This window comes from Echinops telfairi, unplaced genomic scaffold, assembly GCF_000313985.2.
Source record: "Echinops telfairi isolate 266 unplaced genomic scaffold, ASM31398v2 ScPeMD7_7410;HRSCAF=8448, whole genome shotgun sequence".
Lineage (NCBI taxonomy): Eukaryota > Metazoa > Chordata > Mammalia > Afrosoricida > Tenrecidae > Echinops > Echinops telfairi.
Window position 1 is genome coordinate 25,794,606 of NW_022111310.1, and position 14,963 is coordinate 25,809,568.

General features: G+C 38.1%; 1 protein-coding gene across 1 annotated transcript in view; it reads right to left on the bottom strand.

Annotated features, from left to right (window-relative positions):
- Window positions 1–13,893, bottom strand: part of RAB14 (RAB14, member RAS oncogene family) — an 18,963-nt gene extending 5,070 nt beyond the window's left edge. Inside the window, exons 1-4 of the mRNA XM_004712590.2 lie at window positions 13,838–13,893; window positions 11,865–11,918; window positions 8,473–8,650; window positions 2,638–2,704 (exon numbers count right to left, since the gene is read on the bottom strand). Coding sequence (XP_004712647.1) covers window positions 2,638–2,704; window positions 8,473–8,650; window positions 11,865–11,918; window positions 13,838–13,889 — 351 coding nt within the window. The 5' untranslated portion in view covers window positions 13,890–13,893. The remainder of the gene's footprint in view (window positions 1–2,637; window positions 2,705–8,472; window positions 8,651–11,864; window positions 11,919–13,837) is intronic.
- Between the last annotated feature and the right edge of the window lie 1,070 nt (window positions 13,894–14,963).

A 14,963-nucleotide genomic window follows, 5' to 3' on the forward strand; every position in this document is an offset into this window, starting at 1 on the left:
ATCATAGGGCTTAGATAAAATTTCTTAAAAATCGCAATTACAGTACACTGTACAAAAGCAAAAATGCATCTGATACGTAGCTCCGATACGTAGCGATGCAGACAGAAGCGTGTACAGTAGGAGCCAATCAGTGGCAGTAATGACAGAGCATGCACTGTTACGCAAAAACCGCGATAGAGTGAAGCCGCGGAAGTCAAAGCACGAAGTGGCGAGGGTTCACTGTAGTTAACAATCTTTAAAGTGAAGAGAATGTAAGGGGGCAGGGACTCTAGACTAGCAAAGAACCACCAGCATGGAAATAATGAGAATGTTCCCGTATTGTGAAGACATACTCAATATTAGTGAACTTGTGTTGAAACTGTTGAATGGGAACCTAAACTGATGTGTAAACTGTCACCAAAACAAACACACGAACAAAAACATATTTAAAAATAAAAGGAACCAGGAATCGGCAATGATCTACCAGGTAGAACTATAGAATCAGGGAGTCCTAAGCTCTTAGAGCGTTCATAGCAGTCATCTAGACAGACATTCTCTAAAGGGCAGATAGTAGATATTTTATAGGTTTTATGATCCCACATGATCGCTGGTGCATATATTTCTTTGCTTTTTAAAATGTGAAAAATCACCATATTCCAAGTGAGAAAATTTTGGGCTCTGATAAGATTTTTAAAAGCTTCTGGGACCCTTAAAGATCACTAGTTTAATTCCTTCCAGCTACAAGTGAAGAAATAAAGCTCAAAAAATGAGAAGGAACTTGCCAGAGGTCATATGGGTAGTCGAATCACAGGACAGTACCAATGCTATTCTCTAACAAAAGTCAATCTTACTAGTGATGACATATTTATTAAGCCGGACCTCTGCTGCTAGGGGCTGGGGTGCAAATCTGGGTACTAGATCACAGACAATAAACCCCACAATTCATTCCTCTTTATTGTTGACTAGTATTCCATACTGTTGACACACCAGTTTGTCTACTGAGAAATAAGTGGGCTCTTTCTAGGCTTTGGTTACTTCACATAAAGCTGTGAACATTCACATGTGTTTCTATGTGTACTGCTTTGGGTTCAAAGTAATAACGTATGTTAAAGGTCTAGGCACAGTCTCTAGCATAATAAGCCTATAACGTTAACGAACTCTCAATATGATAAACTGTTTCCTGACAAAAGCCAATCTGACCAATGACTGTGTATTTATTGGCCTCAGCTAGGTGCTGGGGACACAAAGCCAAGCTAAGCAAGATACAGGTTTTGCTCTTGACAAACTCAGTTGTCAGTCATAGCTTTCTTCACACTATTCCTCCAAAATCCTCAACAGTATCCACCAAAACCTTAATCACCTCTGAAGGCCCAGTTCAAAGGCTACCTCCTCTATGAAGCTGGTTTCTTCACATGGTACTGGTTTTCTGGGGCTTCACAAGCATGGAACCAGCACTTTTTCTAATGCATATTTTAATCTGCATTGCAGTAGTTCTTGTACCTGCTAGACTACACGCTCTCAGGGCCGAGGATCCTGCATACTACAGGGTCTGCCATGGTGGATGCCCTTTAAAATATTGTTATCTTTTTAAGTCTGGGTAAGAAGCTGGGTGGGAAGAATTGTGTTACCAGAATATTAAAACCTAACCTCTATTATCTGTGATGTGGTCTTGTTTAGAAATTGTGCCTTTGCAGATATAGTACGTTACCACGAGGTCAGAGTGGAGCAGAGTTGGTCTACTCCATTATGACAAGTGTCCTTATAAAAAGAGAAACACGGGCAGAGGGAAAACTGCCATGTGAAGAAGGCAGAAGGGAGTTTTGCTGTCACATTCCAAGGAATGTCTGGTAATACCAGAAGCTGGGATAGACGAGAAAAGGTCTTTCCCTAGAGCCTTTGAAGATAGCATAGTTCTGCTGATTCCCTGAATTCAGATTTCTAGCTTCCAGAATTATGAGAACACTATTCTGTTCCTATAAATCACCCACTTTGTAGCATTTTGTTATAGCAGCCCTAAGAAATACTAATATAAAAGCTACTAATTCAAAGCAGGCACTTCACCTTTATTTGCACTGATATTTTTATGGACATTATTTAGATTCATATTGAGTCATAACAAATAATAGAGAGACCCTTCAGAAATTTTAACCCCTACCAAAACCAAAACCAATGTCATCAAATCAATTCTGACTCATACCAACCCTATACAGGGTTTCAGAAGCTGTAAATCTTTATAGGGGCAAACAGCCTCATCTTACTCCCTTGGAGTAGCTTGGTAGGTTTGAACCTTGCAGCTAGCAACCAACACTTTCCCAAAGGGCTGATTTCCCCCAGTGGTAGCATGTTATGTAAAGAATGCAGATCCCTTTAAAATTGCAGGTTAATTGCAGGTTTCACAGCCTCCAATTGAAAGGCGATAATTAGCCTGTTAATACCTAACATTTTCTTTCAAAAACAATAAAACATGAACAAAACTTTATACTGTTAAGATAAAAAAAACCCTGAGATAATTAGAAATTTTAAAAATGTGTTTGTTTCAATTAAGAATACAACAAAGATTCTCTCATTCTGAGTAACCATACACAAAAAGTAGTATGCATAAATGGCTTTTCTTTTTAGTTTTGATTTTAGACAAAATAGATATAACACTTAACTTACAGTATTTGGATTGGTGAGGTTCCTTGCATCTGTCAACCAGCTGCTTAAATGGTTATATGTACTTCTTCTGTAAAAATTAAAGTTGTGATTGTGATATACAATTATCATTAAATACTTAAAAGAGATATCTCAATAAATATTTGTAGTATATACTTCAATCAATAAACTGATTAAGAAAGTCAGAATTTCTACTATGAGTAGATCATAAGTTCCCAAACTTATATGGCCTACTGCTCCCTTTCAGGAAAAAAAGTTAGCTTCCCACTGGCAATTAAAAACATGGCCCCTAATCCAGGATCAAGTACAGGCACCTGCTTCTGCAGCACCTCGGGGTCATTCCAGCATCCTCTCGGAGGGTGGTATCTCCCACTATGGGTCACATTGGACTATACTGTTCTCTAAGGAACGAACATATGCCACCTAATGCAATACATTCTAATCAATAAAAAATTTAGTCAAATATATTTTAAAATAAATAATTCAACATCTAACAAGTGTCTTAACTACTTACATGTCAGGAGTAAATTATTCACATTGAAAGTGTTATGTGTATTGCCACATGGGAAGAATTGGAGGAAATCACGCTAAGTGAAGTAAGTCAAGCACAAAAGGACAAGTACAACAGGAGTCCACTGAGGTAAGCTTAAAAAAATAAACAGGGCATAGGGGAAAAGCTACTATATACATACATCCCTGGGGTGAGGTTCAGCAACTATGGCAGGGGCCAAACCCAATCCAGGGATACATACGGCAGCAGACTAAATAAGAGGGGGCAAGAAAGAGACAAAACAAAACAAAAAGACATGGGTGGTGGTGGAAAACAGGGCACTAACCCACCCAAGGGGAGGGTATTGTTTATATCTCCACAGGAGAGGGAGAGTGGAACCAGGCTTCAACCCGATGCGCCAAGACGTGAACACAACATACTGGCATGTACCAGGGAACCGATATAGAGGTGTGCGGGGGCCGGCACCAATCATCAACTGTGTGGACACCGCCCTCCCACCTCAGAAGAATGCACTTCAGACTGCACTGGGGCTACAGCTTGGGGAGAGGGGCATGTGGGATTAGAGCACACGTGAGAAATGGAAAGGGAGGAGGAGGGGTGGGGGGAGGGGAGGACATCCTGGTCCACCAAGCCCTGAGGACATATTCCTGCTCAGAGCAGACAACGCACAGAGAGGACCATAGGGCTGACCCCACCATGAGACATGACGTCCTTCACTAAACCACAGCGCTGCGGGGGACAACACTGCAGACACAGTGCAAGAATTGTGTACAATCTGACTCCGTCACGTTGGGGCAAAACACTAAGGGCATGCAACAGAGCAGCAAGGAAAGCAAAGTGATGAAATCCCCGGGGAATACCAAAAATAGACTTTGGAGACAGAGTATGACATCTCATCAAACTCGACTGGAAATCACTCCTAAAGGCCAAGAAATAGACCTTGAAATATTTATAGGCTTTCCCAATTTTTTCAGTGGCTTTCTTTTTGTTGTTATTGTTTTACTGGTCTTGACTTCCTTTGTTGTTTCATTTGGCTTTGCCTGGGTTTTGCACTTATTAATGTACCTGCATGTTTATCTAGATAAGATGGGCAGGATAAATAATTCAGAAATGAAAAGAATGGAACCAATGGTTCTGGGGGGTAATGGAGAAGGGGAGGTGGGAGAAAGGAAGAGTCTAGGGGGGATGGGAGTCCAACCTAAGGACAAGGGAACAACAAGTGAACTAAAATCAATGTAGAGAAGGGCATAGGATGCCTAGTGGAGCTTAATCAAGGGCAATGTAGCAACAAGGAATTACTAAACCCAAATGAAGGCCAAAAAGAATGGTGGGCCAAGAGGAAAGTAAAAGGAAATAGAGGAAAGAATCAGGAGGCAAAGAACATTTATAGAGGTCTAAATACAGGCATGTACATATGTAAATATAACGAGAAGGGAATAGAACTATGTACTCAACCTTAATGTTAAGAATTAAGGTTGCAGATGGACATTGGGCCTCTACTCAAGTACTCCCTCAACACAAGAATGCTTTGTTCTAACAATCCAGTATTCTGTGATGCTCACCTTCCCTACACTATCACCGAAGTCAAAATGGGTGCATAAGCAAATGTGGTGAAGAAAGCTGATGGTGCCCGGCTATCAAAAGATACAGTGTCTGGGGTCTCAACAGCTTGAAGATAAATAATCAGCCATCTAACTGAGAAGCAACAAAGCCCACATGGAAGAAGCACACCAGCCTGTGTGATCATGAGGTGTCGATGCAATCAGGTAGCATGCATCTAAGACCCAGAACAAAATCATACCCAAAGTGAATGGGGTGGGGGGTGGGGGGCATGGAGTGAAGACCCAATGCACAGCTGTAGACAAATGGACACCCCCTCACAGAGGGATCACAGGGAAGAGATGAGCCAGTCAGGGTGCAGTATAGCAAAAAACTTTCCCCTAGTTCTTTGGTACTTCCTTCACCCCACTATCATGACTTCAATTCTACCTTACAAATCGGATTAGAGCAGAACATTGCACACTGCTACAGATAAGAGCCTGCAACACAGGGAATCCAGGATAGATAAACCCCTCAAGGCCAACAATGAGAGTAGAGATACCAGGAAGATTAGGGGAGGGTGGGGGGAGAAAGGGGGAACCCATCACAAGGATCAACCTATACTCCCCTCCCAAGGGGACGAACAACGGAAAAGTGGGTGAGGGGCAAAAGAGGACAATGTAAGATATGAAAATAATAATCTATAACTTATTAAGGGTTTGTGAGGGAGGACGGGTGGGAGAGGGAGGGGGAAGAAATGGGGAGCTGATATCAGGGACTCAAGTGTTAAGAGAATGCTTTGAAAATGATGATGGCAGCATATGTGCCAATGTGCTTGACACACTGGATGAATATATGGATTATGATAAGAGATGTAAGAGGCCCCAATAAAAGTATTAAAAAAACAAAAGAACAAAAAGAGGAGTGTGAGTAAAAGTAATGAAGAAGAAAGACTGCAGCCTCTACCCACGTAAAATGTCCTTTAAGATGTACATACGGACACAATGTATACATGTATAGATTGTGATTAGAGCTGTATGAGCCCCCAATAAAATGATTTTTTAAAAGTGTGTGTGTAAACAAATAAGCAAGCATGGAACAAATGTAGAAAAAGTGACAGACATTTTGAAAAGAGCTGTATGAGCCCCCAAATAAAACGATTAAAAGTAGAAAAAAAGCTGACAGAAAATAATTCTACTCAAATTTTTAAATCTTAAATTAAAACTAAAGTATTTCATTAAAATTAAAAACCATCCAGATTTCAATCACAAAACAAAGACAAAGTAAGCAACACTGTCCAATTAAGAGCGCTCAATGGGGAAGTACTTTTCTGCCTGTCTGTAAACTTACTAATTCTCGATCAGAAACTACTATCATCGCCCTGTCGTACCTGTATATAATTAATCTTTTCTTAATAGTAATTTAAAGAGAACACAAACTGCAACATCAATGTTTAACTTTAAAAGGGCATCTAATATATGTGAGTAAATTCAAGGGCATATGTATTAAAAAGCTAGCTTGTCCTTATTTTTTGTTTTCTTATTTACCAGGCAGCTAAATCATTTGTGGATTCAAAATGACCTTTTCTCCACTTCCTATGAACAATTGTTAATCTTAGAAAGGCTCATTTGCACTAGCCAAGTAGGCCCTAAGATAGCAAACAAATCAAAATAATTTACAGTATTATACAAAATCAAATCCATCAAAAGGCTCAAGATAATACAAATTTTGAAGGCTCAGAATGTTTTGTTTTTTAAAATTTAGAGACTCACTAACATTAATTCACCTTACTCACCTAAGAAATGAGGATAAAGAAATCCACAAAGATATAAATGGTTTCACAGAGCCAGGCTTAAAATCCTTTTCGCCCATCACATATCCTATATCCATTTCTACTTTAGCCTTGTGAATACATCCCCTTTCTCCAGCTGCTGATGCTCCCATGAAACTTAGCTAGACACACAGAATCCTTCTTCAGTGGAAACTGAAAAGAATTCCTTACTTGATGTCTTCTTATCACATTGCATCACGTTATATATTAAGTCACCACTTGAATTTTAAAAAATCTAATGTCTTTTCAATAAATCACTGTAACACCTTTCTTTGTGTTTTCAGATTTTCTAAGTAAATGATAATCAAACAATTTCTAAAAAAGCACAAGCTTTATATCAGTGCTCACTATGTATAATACTGGCAAACCTTACTTTTACACAACTAGTGTCTTACTTCACAAATGGAACTTTTTAATAACACAAGTTCAAAAATGTTTACACTAATTTTGCTGACTTTTAAAATTTCAACGTTATCAGGGAGAATGAATTACAAGCTGCCACCACTTTAACTGGTAGACAGAAATAAATATTCTATAAAAGTATTACAAAGTTTACATAATGCTATTGTTTGAATATACTGGAAGACGAGGCTTTCTACTCCCATAAAAGTTACAGCCTTGGAAACCCACAGGCACAGTTCTATCCTGCCCAACAGGGTCGCTGTGAGTCAGAATTGACTTGATGGCAGTAAATGCCACACAAGTTTAATATTCACTATTGTTAATAATTTAAAATCTATAAACACAGTATCATCCAAATATTAAGTGGAGACACTAATCCTAAAAGTGTATCCCAAACTTTGGTGTGGTGATTAGATTTTCAATGACTGATATGGCCAAATTACTACTATCATGTCAAGAAAGTACCGGTAGAGTTATAGAATAGGGGGAAAAGTGAAGGGGGGATCAAAAAAACAAAACACAAAAAAAGCCATGTCAGGCAACACTGTCACTAAAATGTGAAACTAAATGAAACACACCTAAGACCTGAACTCACTCTGCCTTTCAATCCTTTCTGATTCATAGCTGCCTTTACAGGTTTCCAAGACTATACATCTTCACGGTAGGAGAAAGTCCTATGAAGTGGCTGGTAGTTTCGAACAACTGACCTTACTGCAGGTAGCAGCCCAATGTATAACCCACTACACCAGGGTTGTACTATTTTTTTAAGTGAATCAACTATGAAAGTATCAGTTTTGGACATTAGTTTCCAGCTAATATACGTTTGATGATTTTAATAGTTAAGTTTTGTCAAAAGTACTGAGTGTGCTTAAAAGTGTATTCCTCAGTAAAATAAACTTAAAACCAATACAAAACACTAAGTTTAACAACGCAAAATTGTAAAGAGCTGCTATTTTGCAAAAGTTCTTAGGCTAAGTATGTTATCATGCATTAATGAAGTGGTAGCTTCCTACAAAAACAAAGTGGGACAGCTTCCTACCATATCCTTTACAAACCAGATTTGTTACTTTCTGTCACATTATGCATTTCAGAAATAGTCCTGTAATTAAACTCTACTGCATGAGGCATTGTAAGCCACCTTAATTCACAACCAAATAACACACTATTTGCATTAGAATACGGTGATTAATTAGCCTTAGTTTGAGAAGGGTTGTACTTTATAAAACATTAGAGAACAAATAACTCAACAAATTGGCTTTCCACTGATGTAAAAAGAACAGATACACAGTATTATTTCAAATAATTCCATGAATGCTTTTTTAGAAGTGTATCTTTCATCCTCTTCACTATTTTCTCAATCCGGAAAAAGATATCACCATGTTCTATCATTAGATTTTACACAGCAATTTGGAGAAGAAATTATTAAACCCAAATTATTGCATCACAGTCACACAATTACAAATCAAAGAATGCCAAAGCCAGTAAAAGAGAACCCATACTGCCCAAAGTAAGTTCCCGCCCAGGAATGCGAGATGACAAAATGTAAGTCTCTTACCTAGTGATATCGTACACCATAAGTGCTCCTGCGGCACCTCTGTAGTAGCTCCGCGTAACTGCCCTAAACCGTTCTTGTCCTGCTGTATCCCAAATCTGCAGTTTGATTTTTTGGCCACTAACTTCAATTATTCTTGTACCAAATTCAACACCAATTGTGTGAGGACAATCAGCCATAACTGTTAAGGTGGAAAAAATGTATTACATTATCTCTAATTTTCAGAAAATTTCAATTAAGATTAGTTAGGGGAAAAAGAAATTCCAATGAATTTTAAGTCACTCAAAAATTAGATGACTACTAATACTTGTAGACTATAAATACACTAAAAATCAAATTTAACAAAGACACAGAAGTAGTCAGAGGAAAACAACTGGACTAGAATAGGGTTCAGTAAACTTCTGAAAAGGCCAGATTTTAAGGCTTTGTAGGTACGACGCTTTGAAACACTTGGTGTGGCCCTTGCAGCTCCCACCAAGTGAATGGGTAGGACTATGCAAGTATCAGGTGTTCGTGGCCTACCAAGGGCACTAGACAGTTCACTCATCATGACGACCTTGTGGGGGTAGGATTATGCAAATAAAATGTATGGAACACTAACATGGGGATTGGTCAGTTTTGCCGTTCCATCAGGCTTCAAATAAGCCATCTCAGAGGCCCAAAGGGACAATGATTATCATCTAGAAAGAGTCATGAGTGGAATCCATGCTTTGTTTGGACTCTAGAACACTGCACTGGGCCTCAGATCCAGAAGACAGAGAGCTCTGAGATTGGAGATAGTGAGATAATGGCTAGCATCAGTGGCACAGAAACCATGGCAGTAGAATCAAGAGTCCAACAGGAAGAAGATGCGCTCGGTTTCCAGACTCACTGGGAGAAAAGTTGAGCATTGTCAAGCAAGAAGCTTGCTAACTGAGTTGGGTGCCCCTAACACTTATTGGCAACATTAAAAAGGTTTATACAGCATTTGAGTGAGCAGGGCAAAGGCCAGTCCAAGAGTCAGGAAGAGTTGTGCCTCTGAACCTTGCTATGAAGGGGCTTTTCTGATTGAAGAACGCTTTCTTGAGCTTCTTGAACCCAGCTTATAACCTGTTCCTTTTTTACTAAACCTTTAACTCTTCATAGGGTCTATGAGATAGATCTGTGTGGCCACTTCAGGGCATCATCAAACCAGCAGAAGTGGAGAATGTCACAGGAAGGACTGCTGGTGTCAGAATTGGTAAAAGGCTAAAAGTGGAGGTATGTCTGACCACCACCTCACTGGAATTTGCCATGGGTGGCTGATATTGTGATAGTGGCTTTCTCTCCTTCCCCAGAAGTTAGAAGACACTTCTTCAAAGCCATTTTTTTGTGATAGGGGGGGTCTGTCAGAACTATTCAACTCTGAAGTATAAGAGCAACCACAGATAATATGTGAAATGGGTATGGCTTAGTACTAGTAAAATAGCTTTTACAAAAACAGGCAGTGGTTGGATTTGTCCCACATTTAGAGTTTGCTGACTACTGGACTGGAAAAATCTGCTAGCTAAAATAAGGATTTCAGTAATAAAAATATTTCATATTATCAACATTATACTACATAGCCTTCAATCATTACATCAATACATGGCTCTAAAACTGAGAGCTGTTTTTTGGTCAATTTTTCATCTGAAAAAGACTATACATGTCTCAAAGGATATGACCATATTTAATATATACTTATATATTGACATAAGGATCCCTGGTAGTGTAGTGGTTATGCACTGGGCTGCTCTCCACAGGGGGGGCAGTTTAAAACCACCAGCAGCTCTGTGGGAGCAAGGCGGGGCTCTCTACTCCTAGAAATAGCTAATCTCAGAAACCCACAGGGACAGTTCTACCCTGTCCTACAGCATCCCCATGAGCCAGTATTGACTTGATGACAATGTGTTTGGGGTTTTTGGTTATATATTGACAAATCTGTTTAGGAACCTAGATTCTAGACCTTTCATCTCGTCTGTTCTCTTTCTTAGACTCTTGTCTTCAACAGGAAGAGTCCTGGTGGTGTGGTGGGTTAGTGTTGGGCTGCTAACCAAGAAGTCTGCTGTTCAAACCCATCAGGCAGTTCAAAGGAGTACTAACAAAACAATTCCTATAATGAAAACTAGGAGCCCTGGTGGAACTGTTGCAGTGCAAACAGCACGATTGGCAGCTCAAATCTACCAACTGCTCTGTGGGAGAATGATGAGGCTGCCTGCTCTCATAAGTATTCATAGCCTCAGAAACCCTATAAAACAGAGATGGAGAACATTGGGCTACATAAAGCCCACAAAATCACCCATACAAGCTAATATCACATGCCTCACTGAAGAGAAGCTGTTTTAGCTACCACATTTGGGGTGAGTTAAATGTTTGACCCAATATAAAAGATTAAATTTTAAGTTGATAATTTTGTATGGCCCACAAATGAGGTTTATAAATATCCAAATGGCCCTTGGCCAAAAATAAGTTTCCCCACCCCTGCTATATAATAATGTTGCTATGAGTCGGAATCAAATCAATAGCATTGGGTTTAGGTTCTTTGCATAGAATGAAAACTTATAGAAAATAAAGTGAGATTACATAAATATGACATTATATCATGCACTTAAAAAAAAACCACCTCCAAGTTTTCACCATTAAAAAATCTATTAGGAACAAAAATGGAAGCAGCGATATCAGGAGGGCAAGGGGAAGGTGTGGGGAGAAGGTGAAGAAGGGGGGGGGCACTGTATTAATGATCGCTGCATAACTGTGCCCCCCACCCCCACCGCCGAACAACAGAAATATGGGTGAAGGGAGACAGTGGATGGTGTAAGATATGAAAATAACAACAACTTATATTTTATCAAGGGGTCATGGAACAGGGGGAAGAGGAGCTGATATCAAGGGCTCAAATAGAAAATAAATGTTTAGAAAATGATGATGGCAACAAATGTACAAATATGCTTGATACAATTGATGTATGGATTGTTATAAGAGCTGTAAGAGCCCCTACTAAAATGACCTTTAAAAAAAAGGCGAAAAAAAGAAAAGGAAGAAATCTGTTACATACTGTATTTAAAAACATTCTATCACCTAGTTGCTGTTGTCTCAATTCCCACAACTTATGTGCAGAATAGAACTATTCCACAGGGTACTCAACACCCATTAGTAAGCAGATCACCACGCCTCGTGCCAAGCTGTCTCTGAGTAGGTTTGAACAGACAACCTTCTGGCAATAGTATGAACCTTAACTGTTCACACTATCCAGGGACTCCTTAAATATGCACAGAATACAAAGAAAATTATACTTTTTAAAAGCGCAATAGAATTTGATTATAAATGACTATTTTTCTAAATACTATTTTAAGTAAATATAAAGAAATCTAGTATTTAACATCACACATTAAACTTACATTTTTTTTCTGTAAATTGATGAAGCAAGCAAGATTTTCCTACTCCCATATCCCCTGTTCAAAAAAAGGAAAACAAAATGTTTCAGATGACAATTCTGTTCTCTTATAATCACATTCTGTCATACCACCTGCATCACCCTCACCTCACAAGTTTCTACAACATTTAGAAAAGCTGTAGCTCCATATTTTGGAATGATGTCAAAAGATCTAAAAGTCAGCTTTCGCTGTGAACTCAAAATTGACTATTACCAGCTCTAGAAGTGACAGAATTTAATTCGTAAAATTTGATTACGAATTACTATTTTAATAGCCATGAGCTAGAAAGTACTTTTAGTAGAGAAGTTGTTATAAAAGGAGCTTTTAACTCGTTTCAACAACACCAAGTTTTATGTTTTTACCCCCTATATCCCACGACATCCAAAGACTTCTAATAGTTTTTTAAAAAAGATACACATAACAAGCAGAAAAAAACAAACTGAATTTTGAGTTTTGGGACCTTGATTCACACTAGGCATCATGTTCTCTCATGGTTCTTGTATTTACTATAAAATCTAAGGAATATGATTTGTATTATATGAAGATCTTAACAGATGTCATTTCTATACTACAGTAATTTAAAATTTTAACTTAGAGAAGTATTACAGTTACATAGCTCAATAATAAAAAAGCATGTTTTAATGTGAAGATTTAAATGAAAAGCAAGGGTACTTTCATCTGCCTTTTTAATATTTGAGAAGTAGCACTAAAAATTTCAACTTGAGTAAAATCTAGACTCTTAAAGGAAAAAAAAACTATTAATATTAACAGTTTTTGGAATACAAGAGGTTCTCAAGTCTTTTGAGGTACTGTGGGAATCTATCAGTACCCCTAGGAAATGAATCTCAATCCCAATATTAAAACAGCACACTGAATACAAGCAAAATGTTGGTTACTGCAGGGGCAATGAATTATTTAATGTGTCTCTTCTGGCCAAAGTCTCTAACATCTCACCAAATGACCTTTTTCTGCATGGGTCTGGTAAGAAGGTAGGGGAGATGCCAATAGGATTTATCTGTGAGTAATTGTGAACAGGATTCCCTGGAGTGGCATCCTGTTGTGTATAAAATGAGCCCTCTGAGAAGCAATAAGAGAGATCTCATTATCAACCAGAGCCAGGAGTGTATCCTCTGGACCCCATTTCCCTGCACAGTAAACCTTCTGGATCCAGAAGACAGCTATACATACCATCAGAGGAGCAGCAGCAGAACCAGGATCCAGTGTACGGAACAGAGTAGTGGACTGACTTTTCAATTCAGGAAGCAAGTAAAGTGGAGTGTTTTTGTGTAGAAGGTTGACTTGTGGAGTGGGGAGCCTCTGGGCACTTAATTGGGGGATTTGGACTTGCTGACCCTTAGAAGTGGAGCCGAGTGCATTTAGGCTGTGGTTTACTGGAGTGGAGTGCCTCTGGGCACTTATTTCAGGGAGCTGGGTTTGCTGATCCACAGAGCTTGTGCTAAATACCTTTGGGTTGAGGCTAAAACAGCAGAGTGGTATGCCCCTTAAGCATTAGCAGACCTAAAACTTTGTAACAAGTCCTGGTAAACAACTATCCTGACTATTCCTCACTGGTATTACAACTTGTTAACATCTTTAATAAATCTTTTAATCATGAATTTGTCTGTGAGTTTCTGTGTAGTCATCACAATATTAGAAACTAGAAAGATAAGTTTTATAACATTAATTAAGGCATTACAGTTATGATAACGAATATTAAACGGCATTTTCCAAACTTTCAGAGAACCCTCATAAGGTGCTCAGAATCATACCATGTAGGTATCTTGAGCTATTGCTTATGCAAAAATAAATCTCACCAAAGAAGCTCTAACTGTGCAGGAAGAAAACCATGTACTCTTTACATTTGTTAAGTATCAATGTGTAATATTTTGTATACTAACCTTTTTTGGGGAACCTGAGCATACATTAAATAAACTTACCAATAATAATATATTTAAAGATGTAAGAGTAGTTGTACGGTGCAGTTGCCATGGTGGCACTGAAAACAAAGAAAAGTTTGTTACTCCAGAAGGAAAATTTCTACAAGTTCTCCAAATTGATTACTGTTATCCTTTAGAACAGTGGTTCTCAACCTTCCTAATCCTGCCACCCTTTAATACAGTTCCTCATATTGTGGTGACCTTCAACCATAAAATTATTTTCATTGCTACTTCATAATTGTAATTTTGCTACTGTTATGAACCGGGGACCGCTGTGTTCAACCTTCCAAAGGGGTCACGACCCACCGGTTGAGAACCGCTGCTTTAGAGATTATATAAATATATATAAAATAAAGCCCACTAAATACAAACAAAATGTTGGTTATGAGAACGGAGATTAAACTGCAGCTTAAAAACTAGTCAAACGTACAAATTCTCATGGAGGTACAGTGATTTAATAATCTCCATCACAGATCAAAATCATGCCAATATTTTATTTTAAAAATACCCAATAAGAAATGTTACTCTGAACTTTTCAAACAAGGAAATCTTTATAAATTTAAGTCAATAATAATCTTTTAAAACCCTCCAACAGTTCTGTCAACTGACTGATCAATAAAATTATTGATAGTTTACTTGTTCACAACTCTTAATTTTACAACGTAATAGATAAAAAGCACACATTAACATAAATACAAAATGACTTTAATTAAAGTCATCCAAAGAAACAGTAGTCACATTATTTCCGAATCAAATTAATATTAGAATTATACAGAAAGACATGCAAGTATTCATTCCTATAGGTTAAAAAAAGAGTGGTTATTGGCAATTTCATATGGTCAAACCGAATACAAAGCTTACAGAGGAGCAATAGATTAAGTGCCTGTTAGTCACTATTCTAGGAGCTGAAATAATGCTACAAAATAGTACTAGTTGTAACATTTTTAAGTTTATGTATCAGAAGATAAGTCAAAGTATCAATCCATTTTTTTACCTTCAGATACAGTTAACTTCCAGATTTCTAATTACTTTTTTTTTTTTTTAACTCTACTTTTAATAACTTGGGGCAACAGAAAAAACTTCCAATTTATTCATATAAATGTCTTAAATGTGCCACTGTGATAGA